Raw genomic sequence first — 25,806 nt, 5'->3', positions numbered from 1 at the left:
GACCTACAAACTGGGGAAATATAATTTATATCACTTTTGTATAAGATAAAACTGCTAAGAACTTTATGAAGTTGATTATAAGCAGGGCAAGGGATTTGGAGTACTATAAAGTAATAGTGAAATATTGTATAAAGTTAACTCAAAATTTTCTCGGGCTTCCAGCCAGGTCATAAATTGGTGATCTACCGACGTTTCGAGGATGTTCATCTTCCTCATCTTCAGGGTTAAATGATAACTAAGGGAATTGAATTGAATTGAATTGAATTGAATTGAATTGAATTGAATGAGGAGAATTGGGAGGATAAAATTTAAAAGGTACGCAAACGCGTCCTTGCAAGGGTTTCGGGGCTGTAAGAACTAAATATGTGAGCTCCAAGCCTGTTGGCCACTTGTCTCACTTGTGATCACATGACGGGATGAGGAAGAAATGGCTGGTGTAATCTGCACATTGAAATGAACTGTGTCATATCGCAGTGCAAGAAGAGTTGAGAAGACTCGTTTGTTTGCCGTTAGGAAGCTAGGTGTTTTCTTGCACATTGAAAGGGGCTTTGCCATTTCACATTGCAAGGAGCCGAGAAGACTCTGTCATCTGTTGTTCGACGACAAGGCAGGTGAAGGCCGCCAGAAGAAACGCCGTGAATAAGTCTGAATCTGCAAATTGAAAGGTTCCCTGTCCTTTCGCATTGCGACTAATGAATAACCTCGCACATTTAATAGGCTGTTTATAGGTTCTGAACTAGGGCATTACGTCGTTGTTAGGAAAGGGGGAAATATATGGGGAAGGGCATATAGGTCCGTGGCCCATTTCTTTTAGGGCTCATCCCAACTTTTTTTACGCCTGAGAAAAACCACGGAATACCTTAGGCAGGATGAGTTGTCTCATATAAGAAACTAGCCAATTAGGCTATTAGGTAGGAGGTGATTGATTAAGGTAATCATTAATTAAATTTAGAAAAATTTCCGGGGTCATGGGGATATGAGTGCAGGTCCATGGCCCATTTCTTTTAGGGCTCATCCCGACATTTGTCTTAGCGCCTTAGGAAAACCACGGAAAAACCTTAGGCAGGATGACATAACTAAGGGTACCCAGCTCCTTAATTTATAGTGTCAGAGGGAGTAGTCAGCAGAGGAGCTGTGCGCTGATTGGCTCTTATTAGTGCGGACCGCGGCGTGAACGCGGCCGACGTGTCGCCTTGTTTTGTGCTGTTTGGTAACAAAAGTGAAGCGCGGAAGGAGGACAGGATAATGAAGGTACTGACATGGACCACTCCTGATTGAAACACATTGTAAACTCTCATTAAAATCTAAAGTTTTCCCTGAAACCTTTCATTTTGTTACATGTTCTTTTCCTTCACCTTAGCCAAATTCCAGGAAGTTGACTCCTCTCTCCGAAATTTGCAGGGCAGTCATTGAAACAAGATTACTAATTTTTAAGAAGTTGTGGTGCAAGTACGGTGAATAATATTTAAATGTTATTTTCTTTTAATTTCATGTCATTTTTTCATTAGCTTAAGGGCATTTTAATGATCATTTTAAGTAGATTTTTGGGTCATCAACATCCACCCCCTAGTTATCAGATAAAGAACGAAGGTACAATAGAAAAATTGCAATACTTTTCTGCTTGAAATAGCTTTAAGGTCAATAATTCCTGTGAATTTCATTTTCCAACGATACATGGAAATAAAGTATTGCTCACTCCATAGAGCCCCACTGTACTATAAGTAGATTTTCAACCGAATGAATGCCACTCCAGTCGGTGGCGTGATGCCGGGACATTGTGCTAGTCGTGAGGAGCACGCAAATAGACTACCGAAGCACTAGCAGTCACGTAATTATTGTAACTTTGTACGAGTTTAATGTTCTCTGAAGTAGAAACTGACTGCGGAACGCCTGATATATAGAAGAAAATAGAATTATTTTACATACAGTTCAGGAAATCAGAAGTGATGCAGGTAGTTAGACCTCCTTGTTTTAGTAATCTGGTGTTTGAAGGATTCGAGTCGCTGCACAGTATGCAATTTGCCCATCTAGGTAGACAAAAATCAAATTTCGACTTGTTTAGTTAAGCATAGGTGAATGTGAATGTGAATGAGAATGTTGTGAGTAATAGTTCTACTGTTTTATCAGCGGCAAACTATTTTTAGAAACGTATAAACAATGTGTTCTTTCTAACACTTCTCGCGCCTGTTCGTACTAAGTGAGTGAAAAAAGAGCCAATTGTTAGTGATTTATTGTGTTGTGGGACAGATAGGTACGTTCTTACTAATGTAACTTCAATTTCAAGTTTCTGCTGTATTCCCTTCACTGTAATTGTAAAACTTTAACATATTATAAGTAAGCGGTAGTTTAGCTCAGTGGTAGAGCATTCGAATATAGATCGAGAGGTCTCCGATTGCCACCTAATTTTTTATAATTGGATTTAATGCTTAGTTAATTATTACCAATAAATTAGTCGTTGTAGCGATTTATTTACTTTATTACAGTTCTAAACTTCGATGTAGAATATGCCATTAGGAATCTTCAGGATAACAGAGAGGGTTTGGAATTGAACAGGTTACATCAGCTTCTTGTCTATGCAGATGACATGAATATGTTAGGAGAAAATCCACAAACGATTAGGGAAAACACGGAAATTTTACTTGAAGCAAGTAAAGAGATAGGTTTGGAAGTAAACCCCAAAAAGACGAAGTATATGATTATGTCTCGTGACCAGAATATTGTACGAAATGTGAATATAAAAATTGGAGATTTATCTTTCGAAGAGGTGGAAAAATTCAAATATCTTGGAGTAACAGTAACAAATATAAATGACACTCGAGAGGAAATTAAACGCAGAATAAATATGGAAAATACCTGTTATTATTCGGTTGAGAAGCTTTTGTCATCTACTCCGCTGTCAAAAAATCTGAAAGTTAGAATTTATAAAACAGTTATATTACCAGTTGTTCTGTATGGTTGTGAAACTTGGACTCTCACTTTGAGAGAGGAACAGAGATTAAGAGTGTTTGAGAATAAGGTTCTTAGGAAAATATTTAGGGCTAAGAGGGATGAAGTTACACGAGAATGGAGAAAGTTACACAACGCAGAACTGCATGCATTGTGTTCTTCACCTGACATAATTAGGAACATTAAATCCAGACGTTTGAGATGGGCAGGGCATGTAGCACGTATGGGCGAATCCAGAAATGCATATAGAGTGTTAGTTGGGAGGTCAGAGGGAAGAACACCTTTGGGGAGACCGAGACGTAGATGGGAGGATAATATTAAAATGTATTTTAGGAAGGTGGGATCTGATGATAGAGACCGGATTAATCTTGCACAGGATAGGGACCGATGTCGGGCTTATGTGAGGGCGGCAATGAACATACGGGTTCCTTAAAAGCTATTTGTAAGTAAGTTGTATTACATTTCTTAACCTAAGCAATAATTTTTAATATTAGGTCTGCTATTGAAGAGGTGGGTTTCAAACTGGGCAAAGTAAAAATGACAAGTTACGAGAAAAATGACAAAAACCTGATCAAACAAATTTGACGCTCTTAATCCCTACATATTTTATTTCATTATGTAGTTTAAATCGTTTTGACACTTCTCTTAAGTATTTGGAGCCAGTCTGTTTGTTTTATAGATTTAATGAACTTAGTTTTTTTGAAACGGACCTAAGGCAAAACTTAGGAGACTATGGAGGATAGACTTACACTAGTATATTATATGGACTTCCCAAGGATAAATTAAAACGTGAATAAAACAGTTTAAACCCTTTTGAAAAGAATCAAATTTTGTCCTGAATCATTCCTTTCACATTTCACATAAGGTATAGTTTCTTAGCTCTGAATTCGGAGAAGGAAAATTGTTTCTTGCACTAGTTTTTCCTGATATAATGACTTTCCTGAAAATTAACTTTCGAAATAAATATGCAATGATGAGTGTTGTATTTCTTTAAAAAAAGCCTTAGTTCTGGGATTTCGGTAGTACCGTCAGTAACCACCTTCATCATCGTATCTATCGTCATCATCATCATTTCAATTTTATTTCCATTTCCAGAGGAATACCTGTGAAATGTCAGAAGAAAGTACATGAGTTTAATCTAGGTCAAGAGGTTGTTAGGTCATGGAGTAGACCTCACTATGAAATTGTTTAAATATGAATAAAACATTATTTTTATAATTATAAAATTTGACGATAATGTGAAAATCAGAAAACCGCCTGGTGCCCCCGGGAGCCCGCTGGGCCTGAAATACATCCCTGGAAAAGATCGAATCTGAGACTAGTTTGCCTGCTATCCTCTCTTATTTCTTGTTTACTATGACCTTGATTCATGAAATACCTCCTCAAATCATTCATTCTCTTCGTCCCATTTGAGTGATCGATAAAGACACTTAACACGAACAGTAACAACTAAGCTATTACAGACACTGTTTTGCAACTAAATGAATGACTAGGGCTGAAGAAAAGTATTGCTGTGTGAGGGTAGTAAATAATTTCTATATACATTGTTTACAAAATACATCCTGTTGCAGGGTGTCTCGACTGTCTATAAGGAGCAGATAGAGTGAACATTCGGCACTCCTCAATAGTAGACCTGCTTGAGTGACGTGAGATTGTATCAGAATGCCGGAACAAAAACCCAACAAAGAACATCACTACTACTAATACTGCTACTACTACTACTACTACTGCTACTACTAGCCTACAACTACTACTGCTGCTGCTACTAATACTGTTACAGCTACTACTACTAATACTGCTGCTGCTACTACTAATACTAATACTGCTGCTACTACTAATACTAATACTGCTACTGCTAATACTATTACTAATACTACTACTACTACTACTATTACTAATACTACTACTACTACTACTACTACTATTACTACTACTACTACTACTACTACTACTACTACTACTACTACTACTAGCCTAATATTGCTGCTACTACTATCACCACCACTACCACTACTGCTACTGCTACTACTACTAATACTAATACTGTTACAGCGACTACTACTAATACTGCTGCTACTACTACTAATACTGCTGCTACTACTACTGCTACTACTACTACAACTAATACTGCTGCTGCTATTACTACTACTACTATTACTAATACTGCTACTACTACTACTACTACTACGACCACCACCACCACCACCACCACTACTACTACTACTACTACTACTACTACTACTACTACTACTACTACTAGCCTAATATTGCTGCTACTACTATCACCACCACTACCACTACTGCTACTGCTACTACTACTAATACTAATACTGTTACAGCGACTACTACTAATACTGCTGCTACTACTACTAATACTGCTGCTACTACTACTGCTACTACTACTACAACTAATACTGCTGCTGCTACTACTACTACTACTATTACTAATACTGCTACTACTACTACTACTACTACTACGACCACCACCACCACCACCACCACTACTACTACTACTACTACTCATAACAATATAGTGGTACCGTAAAAATAATAGTAAATAGGTGTACATGCATTATGCGAACTAGAGTCGGGCAGACTGCCTCATATTATCGCCCGTTCTCGGTTGCGTAATCACCGCAGTCTCGCCCAGTGCGCGAGTACCTAACGTAGCCAAATGACTCATTGATAGAGAACACGAGATTCTCTTGCTCCCGAGATTACCGATACTAGATCACTCCCGACAGTCTCGGACGTCTATGCGGGACTGTTGTACTGATAAGCAAGCAATATCGCTCGGGCCGTGCTCCTATAGGAAGCATTGGCTTATGCATTTCCCGGTTCTTTAAATATATATCATGTCGTAGCTCCTATAATACTTAATCAATCGCGCTGTAATTTTTTGGATTGATAGCTCAATGTCTAAGGAAAACATAGGAAAAAAATCGAACTGAAAATATTTTTTGGAAAGTGAGAAAAAAAATATTAACTTCGATGGAGATTGATGTGTTCAGAATAGACATTTGCAACTTCACCTTTCACCTTTGAAAACTTTTTTGTTTTTCACGTTAGATGGGGGGTCAAAGCGAGAGAAATGTTGAGAAAGGATGGAAATTACTTTTAAAAGTGATGGCCACTCAAAATTTTTACTGGTTCTCGAATAACTGCGAGTTAACCTGTTAGCGCAGGACTCATGACTCAAACGTTTGTTCCGTAAAATTTGTACGGAACCTTTCAACGCATGAAAACTCGTTATTGGACGGATAGTATTAATTGATATTTTAATAAAGATAGTTGAAAATGAGGCTATATAGTCCAAGATGGTTTACACTTTATAGTAATTAGGCTATCTTTTATAGCAACTAAATAAAAAAATTGTTTGTAACACAATGATATGAAACATGAAAATATTAAAAGCTGGTTCACAATAAACCGAGAACGGAAACGGCAACGAGAACTAGAACGGAAATATTTTTAAAATAAATGTATTTAAAGGTAAGCATTCACAATTAACTATTCTGAATGCTCACATTTAATACTGTACATTTATTTTAACATTATTTCCGTTCTCGTTTCCGTTCCCGGTTTATTCTGAACCAGCCTATACTATAGAAAACTACACTTTCTATTGGTGTGCACGTTATAAATTATTGTTACAGAACAATCATTATCGTATTCTAGCCATGTTAAAATATAAAATTATATAGGCCTATATGATTTACAATAATTATCCTATGTTATAGGAACGAGAATAACAAATTAAGAATTAATCAGATTTCTAATACTTGTACCTAATGATAACTTACAAGACAGTAATAAATAATAACCATCATAATAATCCTGATAATCATAATCTTAATCATCCTAATGATTACGATAGTGATGATAACAGTAATACTACTAATAATAATGATATAATGATAATAATAATAATAATAATAATAATAATAATAATAATAATAATAATAATAATAATAATAATCGCTGTAGAGTAAACGGTTAGCACACCTGACTGTGAAACGATCGGTTTCCGGTTCGAATCTTGGTTGGGACAAGTTAAGACTGGTTCACAATAAACCGAGAACGGAAACGACAACGATAACGGAAATATTGTTAAAATAAATACATTTGAATGTGAGCATTCACAATTAACTTTCACGTTCCCGTTAATCTTCTCGTTAATTGTGAATGTTCACATTTAAATACATTTATTTTAACACTAGCTGTACCCGTGCGCTCCGCTGCACTTATTAGAAATAAATATAAAGTAATTACATAATTAAAATAGAACATTGGGTCCAGGGAACATTCGTGTTTGATAGAAGAATAAATCGTTTAATATGTTACTTAATTTAAATTGTATTTAAATAATTAAAATGCTATCATTTTGATCCAGAGACCACTCATTTGGTGCAAATATAACTCGTTTAACATTTTTCTAAATTAGTCTTGAATGCATCCTTTAATAAATCACTCCAAATTAATAGAGTTGATTGTGTAAAAATGTAAAAATTCACGATCTTCTATGCACTACTGCCATAGAACGAATAAATTTGTTTTTCTTCCTACTGAAAAATTTAATAGTTTGCACATAGCAGTTACGGAACAACGACGCTACAATCTGAGGCGGCGGTGGAAATGTATTATTATTTTAAAACTCTTTTATATCCTTAAATATCAGAGCTATCAAAATTTTGCCTGGAATAAAACTTATCGAAAATCATTTTTGAAGAACCTTCTGTTATGTAACATTTTTCACAAAATCAATAATAAGCGAGATATTTTGGTTTATTTAATTGAGGCCCCCTTACAACCGCCCTTTTAAATAAAGTATTTTGAATGCTACATAGCCTAAAATCTAAGTTACAACGAACTTAATTTATATTCAAATTTTCACTGAAATCCGTTCAGCCATTATCGCCTGAAAAGGTAACTAACATCCAGACAGACAGACAGACAGACTTAAATATCAGTCCTATCAAAATTTTGCCTGGAATAAAACTTATCGGAAATCATTTTTAAAGAAAGTTTTGTTATGTAACATTTTTCACAAAAATCAATAATAAGCGAGATATTTCGGTTTATTTACTTCAGGCCCCCTTATAACCCCCCTTTTAAATAAAGTATTTTGAATGCCATATAGCCTAAAATCTAAGTTACAACGAACTTAATTTATGTTCCAATTTTCATCGAAATCCGTTCAGCCATTATCGCGTGAAAAGGTAACAAACATCCAGACAGACAGACAGACAGACAGACATACAAACAAAAATTTCAAAAAAGCGATTTTCGGTTTCAGGATAATTAATTAATTATATATGTTAGGACCAATTATTTTTGGAATAGCGAAAATTACCAGAAAAATTTCGCTTACAGATTTATTATTAGTATAGATTATTTCTCGTTGTCGTTTCCGTTCCCGGTTTATTGTGAACCAGCCTTTACCTGGCTGAGGTTTCTCGCCTCAACCCATTGAGAGCAAATTCTGGGTAACTTTCGGCGCTGGACCCTGGACTCATTTCGCTGGCATTGTCATCTCATTCAGACGCTAGATAGCTATAGCAGTTGATAAAGCGTCGTAAAATAACTAATTTAATAATAATAATAATAATAATAATAATAATAATAACCTTCTTTTATTCTCTGTTGTTATGATAAAGCAAATATAAATGACACTCAGGAGGAAACGCAGAATAAATATGGGGGGAAATGCCTGTTATTATTCGGTTGAGAAGCTTTTGTCACCCAGCCTTCTCTCAAAAAACTTGAAAGTTAGAATTTATAAAACAGTTACATTACCGGTTGTTCTGTATGGTGGTGAAATTTGGACTCTCACTTTGAGGAACAGAGGTTAAGGGTGTTCGAGAATAAGATTCTTAGGAAGATATTTGGGGCTAAGAGGGATGGAGAATGGAGGAAGTTGCACAACGTAGAACTGCACGCATTGTACTACACCTGACATAATTAGGAATATTAAATTCAGAGGTTTGAAATGGGCAGAACATCTAGCATGTATGGGCGAATCCAGAAATGGATATAGAGTGTTAGTTGGATGGCCGGAGGGAAAGGACGTTTGGAGAGGCAGAGACGTAGATGGGAAGATAATATAAAAATGGATATGATGGTAGAGACTGAATTAATCTTGCTCAGGTTAGAGACCGATGGGGGGCTTATGTGAGAGCGGCAATGAACCTCCGGGTTCCTTAAAATGCATTTGTAAGTAATTATGATCAATTTGTGAAAGGATCTACTCTATTTCGTAAATCTGTCCTTCCTCTTGCAAAAGTGTTTCCATTTCACATGCAGCATTTTATCAGTTGGGAAACAAAAATATCTTTTGCCAGAGTCTTTGGTCCTTTATAATATAAATAAGTATTAATTATTTCATTTCGTCCTTACACAGCACAATAATTACCCATGCTGATGAAGATGCCGTTGCATAACAACGAAACATCCAGATGTGAACGCGCAATATAATAATACAGTCGTGTGTTATCCATTACTACAGCGTATACAAAACACTTCGAATGATTAAATATGCAATGTCAACGAAATGCTGATAGCGAGAAAGTATATCATAGCTCCAACCATAACTTGTTATTGTTTTAGACTAGCTTAGGATTAGGTAACGACTGAAAGTGCTGCATTATTTTGCTTCTCCAGAAAGGCAATAAGTAGTTCATTAAAATAGTGTGACTTCTGTAAGAATGTCGACAATCATAATGTGCTGTATTATTGCATACCACACTGCTGTGCCTTCTTAAATTACTTTATGAACATTAATATTTCAGAAAGAGTCACGAATTTCAGTGATGAGCGGCAATTAAGCCGGCAGTCAGTGTACGCATTTCGTAACGATAAGTCGGCCGTGCGATAACAGGCCGGGACCCGGTATTCCTCGTTCCCGAGAGTGCCAATCTCGAGATTACGATTCTCGGAACTGGCGTTATCGGCCAGCCAGTCTCGCCTACGAGACGAGCGGGAGTAAGAGGCTGTTTGCCCGACTCTAATGCGAACATCTACTGAACATGCAAGAAACAGGAAATTACTGTCATCTGTTAACTATGGGATTTAAAATAATTTTGGTCCTTGAAAAGAGATTGAATGTCAAGGTATTATCGGAGTGAATTTAGCAAAGTGTTTTTTCCTATTTATGCATAACAAACACAACTCACCTCTCTGTTATTGATTGACCAGGAAGTGCGATGTATTTGTAGCCATGCTGACTAGTAGATATACAGAAGTCTCTCAACCAGTAGATCACATCAGCCTTTTCCTTGTTCCTCTTCATAATCTGCCATGCAATTACGCTTTCATGTACTTCACATATTATACATATTATGAAAATACACTCAAATATAACTTCACAGTATGATAACCCATATGATAATTTAACTTATTTCGTGCATAATATTATTGTAAAATGTAAGGGTCTCTGTCGATCACAATATGTATAGAAATGTTTTGAAAATTAAATGTTCGTTATTTAAAAGAAAAATAACTATCTTAATTATTCCGAGCAATTTTTATAAAATAATCATAATTCTGTTCCTGACATAATACAGATGAATAATTTTTAGTATAAGTTGCTATGACTGACAGTTTAATCAAATTATATTTTGTTCGGTAATGTGTAGCATATCTAATCCTAATTTTTAAGAAGACAGTTAACTAGAATTTTGAATTTCTCTCTTTATTGGTTGTAGTTTATGAACGGGCATTAAGATTGTTTCTAGTTATAAATAAAAATATCCGTTGTGGAAAATGCTCATGGACTGTAGAATGGTGGCGTTTTTGTAGCTATTTTAGTATAAAACAAACAAAAAAATATTATTGCGTAGAAGAACCGAAAATGTTTATCATCACTTTTAAATTGGAGTTACGCAGCAATAGACCAACCGAAAATTTGTAAAGAGTTGAGATATTTGCACAGATCTGTTGTTGACTGGAGTTTTTAACTCAGAAAAAAATAAAAGCGTAATACCTTCATTCTGCTGCCATTTATAAACAAAATTCGTTTATTGCGTAAAATGAATTAATTTTTCTCTGTAATAGTAACTCAACTGCTGATATGTTATTAAAAATCGGTTAGCCTTTTTATTACTTTTGTGCTGTCTTTTGTAATAGTGTGAATATTACAATACTTCTAGCATAAAATGTTTAATAAATAATCATATTTATTTCAATAGTCAATATCTCCATAACAAGTTTTTTGTTGTTTGGTCTGTTATTGCTTAACTCCTAATTGTTGTTAGACTATACAAAAATTTCAAAGGTAATGTGTAGCAACTCTAAATCGTAATTTTTAAGAAGGCAATTTTAAAATCAAAATTCATTTTATATCGATTTCAAAATACGAAATCAATTTCACGAGAGATAGAGCTTCTGCTGATGTATTTTTAAATCGTTACGATAAAGAACATACTGGCATGTAATTTATGTATCCGATAATGAAATTATTCTTCTCATCCTTGAATATATGCCACCCTAAATTCACGTTTTGACATTACACTACTCGATTATACATATATATGGACACACGCTGTGACTTCATTGTCATGTGGTGAGCACGATTCCGTTTCTTCACCTTGTCACATGGATAATTATAAACCTCTATAGCATAGGTAGCTTTGAACCCAGGACCGCGGCTTTCACAGTGTCAAAGTTACTATACTCTTACGTAAGGCACACAAAACTTTCCGTCGAAATTAGTAAGGGGACACAAGATTTTCTAATAAATGACACCTGCTTTGGTTACGTTTCATATCTACTAGAGTTCGATCTGCGAGGAGATGATCAGCAGGAAATCTTTTTACCGATTTCAGTTTTATGCTCCACACGCCTTGCACATTGATTGGCCTATATACAAGAAATGTCTTTGAAGGAGCTCCGTGACGGTGACGCTGTGTTAATCTCCTTGCGAGGGTTTTAGTGCTCCCGCTTGCTGTAAGACACCATGGGTCTGTTACACTGAATAGATGTTAAATCCCTAGGAGACGTGTCCTGTGTGGGGAGGTGGCAAGTGCTGGTTGTTGCCGGTTTTGTTGCGTTTTACCGCTTGAGTCCGGAACCCGTCCACCCACCGCCCTCCGCAGAATTGATCGTCTGCCCGCGACGTGTACCGGCTAATCCCGGTATGAAGTTCACGTGTGAGCAGGTCATGGAAGCTAATGGATCCTCTTTTAGCCCTGTTTCCGAGTGCATTGAATTATGTAGTTCATTTCATATTTCGTTAACCAATTGCTGGGTCAAGCCTGGGCAAGAAGTAATGTTCACGGTAGAGACAGGCAAAATATAGTTCGAGAAACTCTTTCATATGATAGGCATTTTGCCGGACTCCTTAACACAGGACTGGGCACCGGGAGGAATCCAGATTCTAAACGGTGACGCTTAATATTCATCCGTCACGAAATCAACGCTGCGCGAGAATAAAGGGGTTGAAGAGAAGTCGTATGGCTCCACATGAGAGAGTAGAATCCGCTCTTGGTACCAGACCTGCTTAACACATTATTTTTGTTTATTTTAGTAGGTTATTTTACGACGCTTTATCAACAGCTCAGGTTATTTAGCGTCTGAATGAGATGAAGGTGATAATGCCGGTGAAATGAGTCCGGGGTCCAACACCGAAAGTCACCCAGGATTTGCTCATATTGGGTTGAGGGAAAACCCCGGAAAAAACTTCAACCAGGTACTTTTGCTTAGTACAAAGTAAAAGATATAAACACAAAAGTATTAACCTTAGTTAAATATGAATGTTTTCCACAAGTAAAACAAAAAAATTAAGAGTTTGATAAGCAATTGAACCAATATCATAACTATGCACATTCTGGATAATTGTAAGTTGAAAGGTTAGTGTTTTTCCATATATTTCCACGCTTACCATGTAAATACCTCATACAATATGAATAAAAAAGCTATGAAAGTACTATTAAAAACTGAGGACTATCGTTAAACAAATGAGTACCGTGCTAACATAAGTTAACATTTTTATCTGTAGACCTTTAACGCCATGTGTTACTGAGAACTTGATAACATTACACGCTTGTTTCTCTAACATTTTCAAATGTTACAGATAGCAAATATTTTCTCTACATAGAAGAAAGTTTAAGGATCACGAAAATATATAGTTTAGTATAGTTAGTATTTGCTCAACTCACAAAATAAAATATTGTCTCTTATCTTGATATAATAACAGCCTTTCACTATCAACACACAACAGCAAAATGGTGGAATATCATGTCACTCGTAAATGTCAGCGGACAGGTAGTAATTCATTTCATCACTACATGGCAAGCGAATGCAGGCTATAGTAATGTTCTATCGAAATCAGGTGTAATTAACAAGAATTAATAGGGTGGTGTTAAAGATATGCATGACGTTATTTGTCTCAGGGACCTTGATAAGATGATTGTGGATTATGTGATGCCAAGCGAAGTTTTAAACCTGAACTTAACCTAATTTCCAGAGTATGGACGAACAGAGGAATATTTCTCTTTAAGAAAAGATTCCAGTGCTCTGACTTGGAATCAAACTTGGGATCTCATGAACTGTAGCCAGAAGCTCTGATCACTATATGAGGCTGGTAGAAGCGTTCATTGTTATTGCCATTGCACGTAATTATAGTCATTTTTACTAGGGCTTGTGCTGTTTCATCCATTCCGCAGTCTAAAAACAGTTTTTTCTTTGGTGTAAATATGATTCTTCAATTTTTTTGTTGTTTTCGTTGCGTATATTCATTTTCTTAATTTAAAATATTTAATTCAGTTTAGTACGTGGTTGTCGAGGAATTTAATTTCTGTAGTTCCTACCACAAGTTTCAGCTTGTTTTATTACTGTTCACATTTCAGTGCTATAAATGCTGAAATAATACTGTATGAAATGCGGTTTTAATTTGTTTTTACTCTTTTGACATCACTACTCAAAACAGACAAGAATATCAATGTTTAAGAGCTTCTTTGCAAAGTAATCGAGAAGTAAAATCCGGTTAACCCTAGCAATACCAAGTTATTTTTAAATAGCATGCAGTTCCAACAGATGGGTGTTTTCCGACCATTAGAAAAATATGTAATTTTGAACAATATTTTCCTATATCTGTAATCAGCAAATAGTATTTACTGTAGTAATACAGAAAAATTGAAATTTCATTGCATATTTTCGAACTATTATTTCAACATAACAATCTGCAAAATGTTACGCATCACTTTCTTCACACCCGTCCTCACATATTGAAAAGACCACAGTTTTACTACAAAAATGTTTAATTTTGAAAAAAAAAAATTGTAATCAACAAGTAGTATGTATTATAATAAAAGAGAAAAATTGAAATGTCATTGTATATTTTCGAACAATTACTTCAATAAAGGAGGGATATTTTTGTCCCTCTAGACATATTTCGTATTCTAGTAAAACTACCAATGAAAACGATTAAATAATTACACAATAAGCTAGAAGGATTCATAACTGACAATAAATAATATTTTCGTATTTTTAATTTATCAATTATTACATGTGTAAAATATAAATTCCGAAAGAGGTGGGCAGATAGTAACCCTCCTCGTTGGTATTGCTAGGGTTAAATCAAAATAACAACAAACAGACTTTGATAAAAGTAACTCAATTACTTGGGCTTTACTGAAATCCAATTTAGTTCTGTAGCGAAGCTATAGGTCAATAATTGACAAGACATAATTTTATTGTAAAAATATTCAGGAAAAAGTACTGAAGAATATGATATTTATTTGTCAGCCAACTTTACAATTCATAATTATGGTGGACCACTGCTGCTTTTCGATCCACCATCCTTTTAATACATACCACCCTTTTCTATTAAAATATTCATTTGCCAAGTATTTTCTGATTACGTTCTATTCTTATGTCTTAAATGAATTGCTATCTATTCTTCCCTCTCTATCCTATTCTATTTTCTCTCTTGTACCTAGACTGTCTCCCTTCCATTTCTCGCTTTTCTATTAAATATTGTATAGTCTCTTCCTTAATAATTTATATTATTTATTTATTTTATTCTTCATTTTCAAATCTACCACTGCTCTTCATCATTATTTTCCAGCTATATTCTTCGAAATTATTTGTTTAAATTTCCATTTTCTCTATTTTACAACACATCACTTAGTATTATGTCCTCTATTTACTTACGTATTTAACTTTTTCTCTTCATTTCACACCTAAATTTCCTCTTTTATTACCTCTTTCCATAAATTTATTTCTATAACACTCCTACAGTTATAGTACCCATGCTACTACTCCCAGCCTACAACATTGAAAAACATGAAATATCTAATTTACTTAATTACATTTATAATTTCTCTCTCTTCCATTTCACATTATTTGTTCAGATGTTCTTTCACTTTAATTTTGTTTTATTCATTCTTTGTATGTCTATCTTCCTACACTCTTACAATATCTTCTTCGCTTATCACTTTCTTCTCTATTTCTATTCTATCACTTTTGCCACCCCTGACTTTTTTACACTAACTTTTTAGCACTCTTCTTCCTCGCCAATTTCATCCTTCTCATACTTTGTTCTACATTTCGCCGTTTAATAACCTCTCAAAAGCCCTATCTCCTCTGTTCTCAAAATCACTAATATCTGGTAGTCGCTTCGTTTCTTTCCTCGTTCTTACCACGTCTTCTCTTGTATTTCCTCCGTTAGTCTTGTCTACTGTATGTTTCTGACCTCAAACATTTCCAGCTGCTTCCATAATCCTTCGTCGTCTTGCTAAAGAATATAGAAGTAATATTCTATTCTACTAGTAGAACTACTTGGTATATTGAGCCCGGTGGAATAAAAAAATTAGAATGAAAGTAATAAGATGACATTACTAAATTAGATATATATGTCACTGAAATAGCTGAGCTAAGAGATTTAATACTCTAAGAGATAATGAAACACAAGTCCATAAAGTCATGGAGTGATGAGATTTTAGGCTGCATGTAAAACGGATTAACATGCTGACACTTTCCATTTAAGAAAACTGACAATTTTTTCTATTTACGACATCTAATGACATAAGTTATGCATCGAGTTATTTTCATAGTGTGTAGTTTTATTTCTAACGCATTAATTTATCATTGTCAGAAACTATAAAGCAATAAAGAAGTGATATAACTGTGCAGATTGAAGAGGAAAATAAAATATATTAAAATAAATAAAAAAACGTTTTATACTTTTGTGGTTAAGTTAATAGTTAATTAGAAAATTAGGCTGATAATTTGCGTAGTTTGGCAACAGTGCATCACCGGCTCACCTACGAAAAGTCACACTTGGACTCAATAGCATCGTTCCGTCCCTTAGCCATTGCAGTAGGATTGCCAAACTTCGTAATGGTAGAAAATAACATAAGAGTTAAACTTTTTATTTAATTTGCAAGAAAACCGTTCATTTTAGTAAAAACAACAAAGAGATTATCAGTTTCTCTAATGGTGAGAGTAAACATCAGATTAATACGGATAATACTTGCCAAATAAAACAATGTTAACATTTAGGAGAATTTTTTTTCTGAGCAAAATTTTCATTTAGAATTAACATGATATAATTTTTGTTGTATTCTATCCAAGAAATAAATTGTTAAAATTCGCAGAGTTATATTACTTCCACTCTGTATAGACCTAATATACGACCTTCCTTAGGAAGAGTACCAGCGTTATAGCAATCATCAATACGATTTTCTAATAACTTTAGTATGTCGTACTGCTTAATTTAAAATGTGAATTATAACAAAATAGCATATTAATAATATCTTAAGTTACAAAAAAAAAAAAAAGAAAAAAAACAACTTGTTGCATCTCCACCTCCATTCGAGAGACCACAGCATAGCATATAGGTAGAATTATTTACATATGATATCGCAAAAGTGGGACTTCAGTATGTTGAACGCTTTTGCAGTTCTGGAAACTCATTTAACAAGGTTAAATTTTCCATTTTAAACTAACAGCGCACTAAATTAAATTACATTCGTTTCTGCTTTTTAAGTACTCACTCCGTTCCTCGTAGCCTGAGCTAGGGCGTTGTGGAGCTCCAAACATTGACAGAGGTACATACTGTATTTGCTTACGTATAACAAATATGAAGGTCTAGCAAACATAATCAAGCCGAGATGCAGGCGACACAGAGAAACTAGTGACGTTCTATTCATGCATGGACTTGCAATAATTATCACCTAAATTAAAGTCAACATCACGTCTTGTTTGGTGTTCTGGAGTTACACGACACCTTTATGCGACGCGACGTCTGTATTCACTACAGGGGTCATGCTGGGCGTACTACTTAACCTGGTAGAAATGAAAATCCAGTCGTAACATCATGATGCAAGGTTGTATATATTCCTTTCCTTATAGTTTCTTCATTAGGACATAGGTAGATGGTAGGAAACTTTTCCCAGCCCAATATTCCGACTCGTTTCTTTTCCTCAAATTTTACAATCCCAAAATTCATAATTCCCAATTCATGCTTTCCCACTATATTTTTCCCAATCCTTTTTTCTCTGCCCCTCCGGTTCTGACATCTAATTTCTAATGTGATATTTTCCTCCAATAAGATACGAATTATTTACAATGTATATAAATTTCCGTAATAACATTTGTGTTTTTATGTTTGCCGGCAAATTTGTTGTAGTATCTTCTCATTAACATAATCCAAATTTGTCCTATTTTCTTCTCACAATCAGTGACCCTAATGGAGGAATGAATACTCCCGGCAGAAGACGGTTACTTTCTATCGATGAGCATCTTTATTATAAACATTCGGAAAAGAATGGAAAAATGCAATTGGAAATATAGAAGGATGACTGAATGTCGTGCAAGAGCCATAACAAAAGCGAACGGAGAAAATATTACACTGGTCTACAGTGATATTGTTACTGAACAAAAACAAGTGTACCAACCCTAATTTGAGTGTGCTGATTACAGATCTGTAGTCCGTTTTTTTCTGTCATGTTACAATTTTAAAATAACATTTTTAATTTTTAACATAAGGCGCTCGTTCACACAAAGAAGATATTTCTTTCACCCCTTCACATTAAACTTGACCTAATGAAAAACTTTGTGAGGTCTCTGAATCATGATGGTGAAGGCTTTAGTCGGCCTCGGTAGCATGTTTGGTATAGCGCTGGCCTTCTATGCTCGAGGTTGCGGGTTCGATCCCGGCCCAAGTTGATGGCATTTAAGTGTGTTTAAATGCGACAGGCTCATGTCAGTAAATTTACTGGCATGTAAAAGAACTTCTGCGGGATAAAATTCCGGCACACCGGCGACGCTTATAAAACCTCTGTAGTTGCGAGCGTCGTTAAATAAACCATAATTTAAATTTTTTTATGCTCGACCATGCCGAAATGTAGTAATTATACACCTGGTAGCAGCCCTTTAATGGACCTCATTAAAGTACACCTATTCATTAAAGTTCAAGTGTTCCACCAATCAGAAAACACCATTGTAGCAATATGAAAGCGCAAGTATCGATTATTATCGGATATGCAATCGAAAGACAACTAGCGAAACGTCACGGAGGCTGGAAATCCAATACTGTCGCAGAAGGTTATGTTGTGTTACTAAAATAATTAGCGTTAATTGTAAATAATATTCAAATAAATTCCATTTGTCATTTCGTTTTTCAATGTCTAAATCAATTTCAAGGTTATATCAAGATTAATGTTTATTTTACTCTCTAAATTATATCAAGGTCAATGACATTTCTTTGTCGGAAAAAAATCAATACTTTCGCGTCTGCGCACATCCCACAATTTACGAGATATTGCACAAGGTCGTCAGTTCCGTTCCCCAGTCAAATAAGAATAACATGAATACTTATGAATAATTTCAAGTTAGAAATATGGTCGAGCATAAAAAGTCGTATGAAACTTGCCTATAATGGTAATTAAGACGCTCGTATGAAAATTATGAAACTCGCTTGCGCTCGTTTCGTAAACATACTCGCGTCTTAATTACCACCATTATAGGCTCGTTGCATAATGTACTATAAAGGCTTGACGTATCTGAAGGAGAAGTCTGAGATAGCGCAAAGTGATGCACGATTGAAGGCAAGAATTTTCATTAACTGAACCCGGGCTATGCCATGGATGATGATGATGTTTAGAGACTAGAATTCCATGCAAGTGCATGTTTTTATAGGAACATAGGACATAGCTCAAGCTTAGGACTTGTCCATTTCATTACTCTCCGGTTCCAAATATGATTACTTTTTCCATGCATATTTGCATGTTTTGGCCTTTTTTGGAGATTAAAACATGCATAATGTATATTTAAGCAATTTTTAGCTTAATAATGCATATAATATACATTATATTCAGTTTAAATGTATGTTTTAATGGTTTTGAGTTGACACCTCAGTTTCTTCGATTTTTATGTCCCTTATTTTACCTTCAAGAATCAGGAGTGAAGAAGAAAAAGAAAGAAAAAAAACTAAATAACAGAAAAAGGTTCATTCAAGTTTGCACCCATAACTTCTTGCGATGTAGAAAGGTCTGCCTACAAAAACATATTGACTGACAAGCGCAAGAACCGCACAGAAACTAATTTATAAATGTTGTTAGTTGTTAACTGTGCAAAAAAAAAAAGTGAAGTGAAATAAGAAATTTGGAACAGAAATGAAAATGTATATTTCAATGTATTTTCCACTTGATCGTGCATGTTTCATAGTTTTATAGTACATGAATACATGCATATTTTGAGATTTTATAGTGCATGAAATTCTCGTCTCTAATGATGATGATATGATGATAATAATGATGATATGTGAATTAATGATGGCGAAATAAGTTCGAGGTCCAACGCCGAAAGTTACCCAGGAATTCTGCTTCAATTGGTTGAGGGAAACCCCCGGAATAAACCCAACCAGGTACTTGTCCCAATCAGGATTTGAACCCGGGTCCGCTCATTTCACTGTCAGACGCGCTAACAGTTACTCCACAGTGGTGAACTACTAGGATCTTTAACCCATTTCCAATTGCAAACTCTCAGCTACCTTGGAGTGGTTATTTTGACAGAGGACAATAAAATACAGTATAATACAACATACAGTACCTCTTTCCCATAGTTTGTGAAAGTAAATGGTCGCCTAACTCGTTATTCCAAATAAAAAGCTGTTAATAAAGTATTTGTGTGTAGTTAGTTATACGTACAGTATTATTATAGTAATAACACTGAATGCGGAATAATATTCACAAATGATGGAGAATTTACTTATTCTCACGTTAGAAGAGCTATAGTATTAACCGGAAAGCTTGTGTTTTCAACAAGATGAAACAACTACCCATATAACTTATTGCAGTATGCAGACTTGGCGGAAATTCTTTCCTGGGAGAAATTTGGCGAATGCGTAGCCTTAACGTTCACCCGACTTGACAGCTCCGAACTTTGTATTGTGAGATTATTTGAAAAAGAGGGTAGTCTCTTATAGATTGAGTAATACTCAAGCTGACTTAAAGGATAAGTTTCGCTGTGAAGTTGGCAAGATTGGTTCACTGTTGCAAGTTCGTGTCACGGTGAGTTCCCGTTAGAGACTGCAGCCAGGAGAGCTCACCTAAAGAATGTAATTTTGGAAAGTAACTTTCGTTCTGCATAAAATCTAAATGTTTAGGATCAAACGACCGTAAATACACGTTTGATTTACTTTGAGAGCTTATTTTATTTTAAATGCCGTTTCCTTCTATACTAGACTAAATTTATAACGTCTGTTGAAGGAGACATGAAATCGATAAAATTAACTACTCGTTGTGTCCTACTATTGTTGCTGCTGCTGCAGATGGAACTGAAAATAATTTATATTGTGAGTTCGTTGTTTATTATAGTGGTAATGAAGTGAACTCTCAACAATTCAAACTTGCTCCCTCATGCAGTCTTTCAGGCTGAATTACTCGCTATTCAGAAAGCTGTGCAATGGTAATGAGACACTGTATATAGCGCCTGAGCGTCTGTTGACTTGAAAGATGCGCTTATTTCGATAAAAGACAGGTTTAACTTAAAAACAACCTCAATTAGCATTGCAAATACCATTAGAAACATATGCTTGAGATGGATACGAGGACACGCTAGTGGAAAACCGGTAATGAAAGGGTCGATCTGCTTCCCAAGGGTGCAGCATTTTGTAGTTTCTACTATATCTATTTCAAGTGTACTCTCTCGTTCATGATGCAACAACTAAGAGAGAACATGATAAAGAAGTAGGATGAGCATTGGAGAAGTAGTACTTTGTGATCACTAACAAAAGAGGTATCTTTCCCCATGGTTTCAGACCTGGTTAAATGTATATTACTGCAACCAAATACATGGTCATTCAGTTTCGATCAGACCATGGTAAATTTGGTTCATAACATGACTGCTGCCAGGAAGTCAAAAGGAGGATAGCGATGGCCAAGGAAGGTTTTAATAGAAAAAGGAGCATCTGCGGACCTCTGGTAAAATAACTAAGGAAGAGACTAGTGAAATGCTTTGTATGGAGTGTGGCATTGTATGGGGTAGAAACATGGACATTACGACGAAGTGAAGAGAAGCGAATTGAAGCATTTGAAATGTGCATATGGAGAAGAATGGAACGTGTGAAGTGGACAGACAGAATAAGAAATTAAGCTGTGTTGAAAGAGTGGGTGAAGAAAGAATGATGCTGAAACTGATCAAAAAGAGGAAAAGGAATTGGTTGAGTCACTGGCTGAGAAGAAACTGCCTAGTAAACATGCATTGGAAGGAATGGTGAACGGGAGAACGGGAGAAGAGTTCGGAGTAGAAGAAGATACTAGATGTTAGACGACATTAAGATATATGGATCGTATGAGGAAACAATGAAGAAGACAGAAAATAGGAAAGACTGAAGAAAGTTAGGTTTGCAGTGAAAGACCTGCACTTGGGCAGAGCATTAAATGAATGAATGAATCTTCAAAGATGTCATATTAATTAAGAAAATGATAATCTCTGCATAACATATTGTCCCCCTCCTTTCAAAATGTTTGATATACCTTGTTATTATAGCTTAAATATTTTCACAGTTTCACTTGCTAAATGTTTAAAAGATTGTAAACGTATTTATATTGTTATATACTGACATTATGTTTAGTTTATTATCCTTTATAACTATAACTCACTCTAACGTAACTTAGGTGCAGTGGGCTTGGGTGGCGCAGTCGGCAGAGTGCTGGCCTTCTATTTCCGAGGTTGCGGGTTCGATCCCGGCCAAGGTCGATGGCATGTAATTATGCTTAAATGCGACAGGCTCATGTCAGAAGATTTACTGGAATGTGGAAGAACACCTGCGGGACCAAATTCCAGCGCACCGGCGACGCTGATATAAGCTTGGTAGTTGCGAGCGTCGTTAAATAAAACATAATCTTAATTTTTACTTATGTCCAATAGGGTTATTTGTAAATTTTGTAAATTCAATTATGATGACGATTATTATTATTATTATTATTATTATTATTATTATTATTATTATTATTATTATTATCATCATCATCATCATTAATGAGGAATCGTTGACGTCTCACATCCTTTGAAGTACGCAGGGAGCTCAGCATTGATTTCAATGACCTCACATTCATTATCGGGACCGAAAATCCGCTGTCTGGTCTTTACAGTGTGTGAAAGCCTATTCATATGATTTTTAATCCCGTTTACTTAATGGATGTTGGTTCGTTTTCATAGTGATATCCTCTCTTAGCGTAATAGTTGTCCGACATCATGCTAACTTAGTCTACACATAATGAAAACCTCCCATATGACCTTTACTAAGTTCTAACAAGCCGCGAAAGTATCTGTCTTTTTAACCATAAGAATAAAGAGTAGGGCTTATCTACGCTGCTTGTTACGAATCCATACAGTAAGCCTCGGAATACGCCATTAGGGAAGTTCAGGATAATAGACAGGGTTTGAAACTGAACGGCTTATATCAGCTTCTTGTCTTTGCGGATGACGTGAATATGTTGGGAAAAAATCCACAAACGATTAGGGAAAACACGGAAATTTTACTTGAAGCAAGTAAAGCGATAGGTTTGGAAGTAAATCCCGAAAAGACAAAGTATATGATTATGTCTCGTGACCAGAATATTGTACGAAATGGAAACGTAAAATTGGAGATTTATCCTTCGAAGAGGTGAAAAAATTCAAATATCTTGGAGCAACAGTAACAAATATGAATGACGATCGAGAGGAAATTAAATGCAGAATAAATATGGGAAATGTGTGTTATCATTCGGTTGAGAAGCTGTTGTCATCTAGTCTGCTGTCAAAAAATCTGAAAGTTAGAAATTATAAAACAGTTATATTACCGGTTGTTCTGTATGGTTGTGAAACTTGGACTCTCACTTTGACAGAGGAACATAGGTTAAGAATGTTTGAGAATAAGGTTCTTTGGAAAGTATTTGGGGCTAAGAGGGATGAAGTTACAGGAGAATGGAGCAAGTTACACAACGCAGAGAACATTAACTCCAGACGTTTGAGATGGACAGGGCATGTAGCACGTATGGGCGAATCCAGAAATATTGCGTTGTCAGACAGAGATTAAACGGAGCGGAGCGCTCCACTATGACTCGTTGCGTGCTCCGGTGTTTCCACAGACATAAGCTCCGACTGCACTCAATAGCTCCACAAGCGGTTTTGAAGCTTACAACTCTGACACTACTTATATAGAGTGTTGGTTGGAAGGCCAGAGGGTAAAACACCTTTGGGTAGGCCGAGACGTAGATGGGAGGATAATATTAAAATGGATTTGAGGGAGGTGGAATATGATGCTAGAGACTGGATTAATCTTGCTCAGGATAGGGACCGATGGCGAGCTTATGTGAGGGCGGCAATGAACCTCTGGCTTCCTTAAAAGCCATTTGTAGGTAAGTAAGATACAGCTTAACAGTGTCAATAATAATTGTTGCAGTAAACAACTAGGGAGTAAACTCTCATGCGAAATTTATTTGAATGCAAAAATACCACCATGGGCACTGAAGTATAAAATGAATGAAAGCAATCAAGTCGGAAATCTAGTAAACGATAACCAGAACCTCTTATTCACGTCAGATCCTAACTATACAGAATGCCCCTGTTCTATGTGTGACCTATAAACGTCAGATATAGGACAGCTGTTATTGAGCCAAACACACCAACACCACGCGATAAGTTCTCTACGTATCTCGTTTCGTAGGCTATGTGTCAAATTATGGGAGAAAAAATATCGGAAGCCCCTTTATCAGTGCACTATTCTTCTGCAGAAGCACGGAGAGTTGCCTTGAAGCTATCTTTTGTGTATTGTTGTGACCATGAAAAAGATAGTTGTGTTGGGGTTGAGTAACGTCACTTCCATAGTCACACATGATAAGTAATCGGGAACGATATACTCGTAGCTGCTGGCAGTAATCTGAATCATTTTGGGAAGGATAAAACGTACTCTATCGGCAGTAGTACAATATTGCACCTAACAAATAATAGCTAGATAAAAGAAGAATGAGTGACATTGGAGAAAGATTCGAGCTTCTAGTAAAGGGACACTGAGCATTACGTAGATATACTGCAAGGGAGAAAATCGATGTCATATTCAGAACTTTCTTTAGGGTAGGCTCACTTTGTATGTATTTTTACAAGGTAAATAGGCTTATTCTCTTGCAATGCTCAACTCATATAAAATAAATTGTTCACTAAAAAATAATATAGTAATGTCATTGCTTTATTTAATCTTTAGTGACTGTGTACAATCAGTTAACCCTTAGAAGCGCAGTGGTTACAGTACGTAACCACCTTTTAAATTTGAGTTTCCCGCCTACTTACAGAGTGGTTTTTATTTCAAAACTACTGCGCTGCGTTAACTGATCCCTAGTAACTGTAGAAGAATTTTATTTTCCCTATATTTGTGTTGCTGAGCCTGTTCATTAATATGGCCGATGTTGTTGTGTATAGTTGGGGTGTGGAAGACTCGCTACGTGTTTTTATTTCAGTTGTATGCTAAAATATCACAGTAACGTAAATTTCTATTTAGTATTATTTGTCTTTCGGTCTTTTAGAACATATTTCAGTAACAAGATTGTAATTTCTTCGACACATGTGGCATCAATATAGAAATAATGTGCTGGTTTCAAAACGTAACCACCATCCAAACAGGGTAGTTATGCTTACCATATCCAACAAAATGTTCCATTTTCGTGTCAACTTATTCATCATGGCTACAAGGAAGAGATGGTTGGTGACAATCACAAAGTGTTTTTGACAACTTTTTCACAAGTTTGAATCTGATGATCTCTAAGGCAGCAAAATATCTATGCATGTGATACAGTTTGACATGGGGTATTGGTTTACCACACGACGAAAGAAGAGACCGCGACATGGAACATGGTGAGAGTGATAGCCGTACGTCATATGCTGGAGTGGAAGGATAGAAGGTCCATTCTTTTCCTTTCTAATTACCACGATCCATCTATTGTCGCCACTGTTTCAAGGAAAGAGAAGAATGGAACAACCACTGAAATTGCTAGTCCACAACTCATAAAGGACTACAGCAAACACTGGTTTATGTTGACAAAGCTGATATGTTGAAGTCCTTGTACGAAATTGATAGAGAATGCAGAAGATAGTGGCACCGTATTTTTTGGTATTTTGTTGATGTCACTGTGACTAATGCCTTCTTGGTATATTCATGAGAGATGAAGGTGGGGAATTGACTCTGAAGAATTTCAGGTTGGCAGTTGTTGATGGTTTGGTCGCAGCTAATATTCCAAAACCTAGAGAGAGAAAGACAGTACTAAAATCTGTGTACCACTTCAAGCCAACTGTCCCATATGAGAAAGATTCGACAAGGTGGCACATACGCCTGTGTGTCGATCTTCAAGACTCTGTGCTTATTGTAGCACTGAAGGTCAA

General features: G+C 35.8%; 2 protein-coding genes across 2 annotated transcripts in view; one reads left to right on the top strand and one right to left on the bottom strand.

Annotated features, from left to right (window-relative positions):
- LOC138700054 (sodium channel protein Nach-like) overlaps positions 1 to 17,051 on the bottom strand; it is a 198,292-nt gene extending 181,241 nt beyond the window's left edge. Inside the window, exons 1-2 of the mRNA XM_069826358.1 lie at positions 16,941 to 17,051; positions 10,119 to 10,237 (exon numbers count right to left, since the gene is read on the bottom strand). Coding sequence (XP_069682459.1) covers positions 10,119 to 10,237; positions 16,941 to 17,045 — 224 coding nt within the window. The 5' untranslated portion in view covers positions 17,046 to 17,051. The remainder of the gene's footprint in view (positions 1 to 10,118; positions 10,238 to 16,940) is intronic.
- The window catches only part of LOC138700056 (alpha-2Da adrenergic receptor), a 687,508-nt gene that overhangs the window by 309,769 nt on the left and 351,933 nt on the right, over positions 1 to 25,806 (top strand). The gene's annotated exons all lie outside the window — the stretch shown is intronic.

The sequence above is a fragment of the Periplaneta americana genome, chromosome 5, assembly GCF_040183065.1.
Source record: "Periplaneta americana isolate PAMFEO1 chromosome 5, P.americana_PAMFEO1_priV1, whole genome shotgun sequence".
Classification (NCBI taxonomy): domain Eukaryota; kingdom Metazoa; phylum Arthropoda; class Insecta; order Blattodea; family Blattidae; genus Periplaneta; species Periplaneta americana.
The sequence above is the reverse complement of the archived record's forward strand: the minus strand, read 5'-3'. Positions and strand labels throughout refer to the sequence as shown.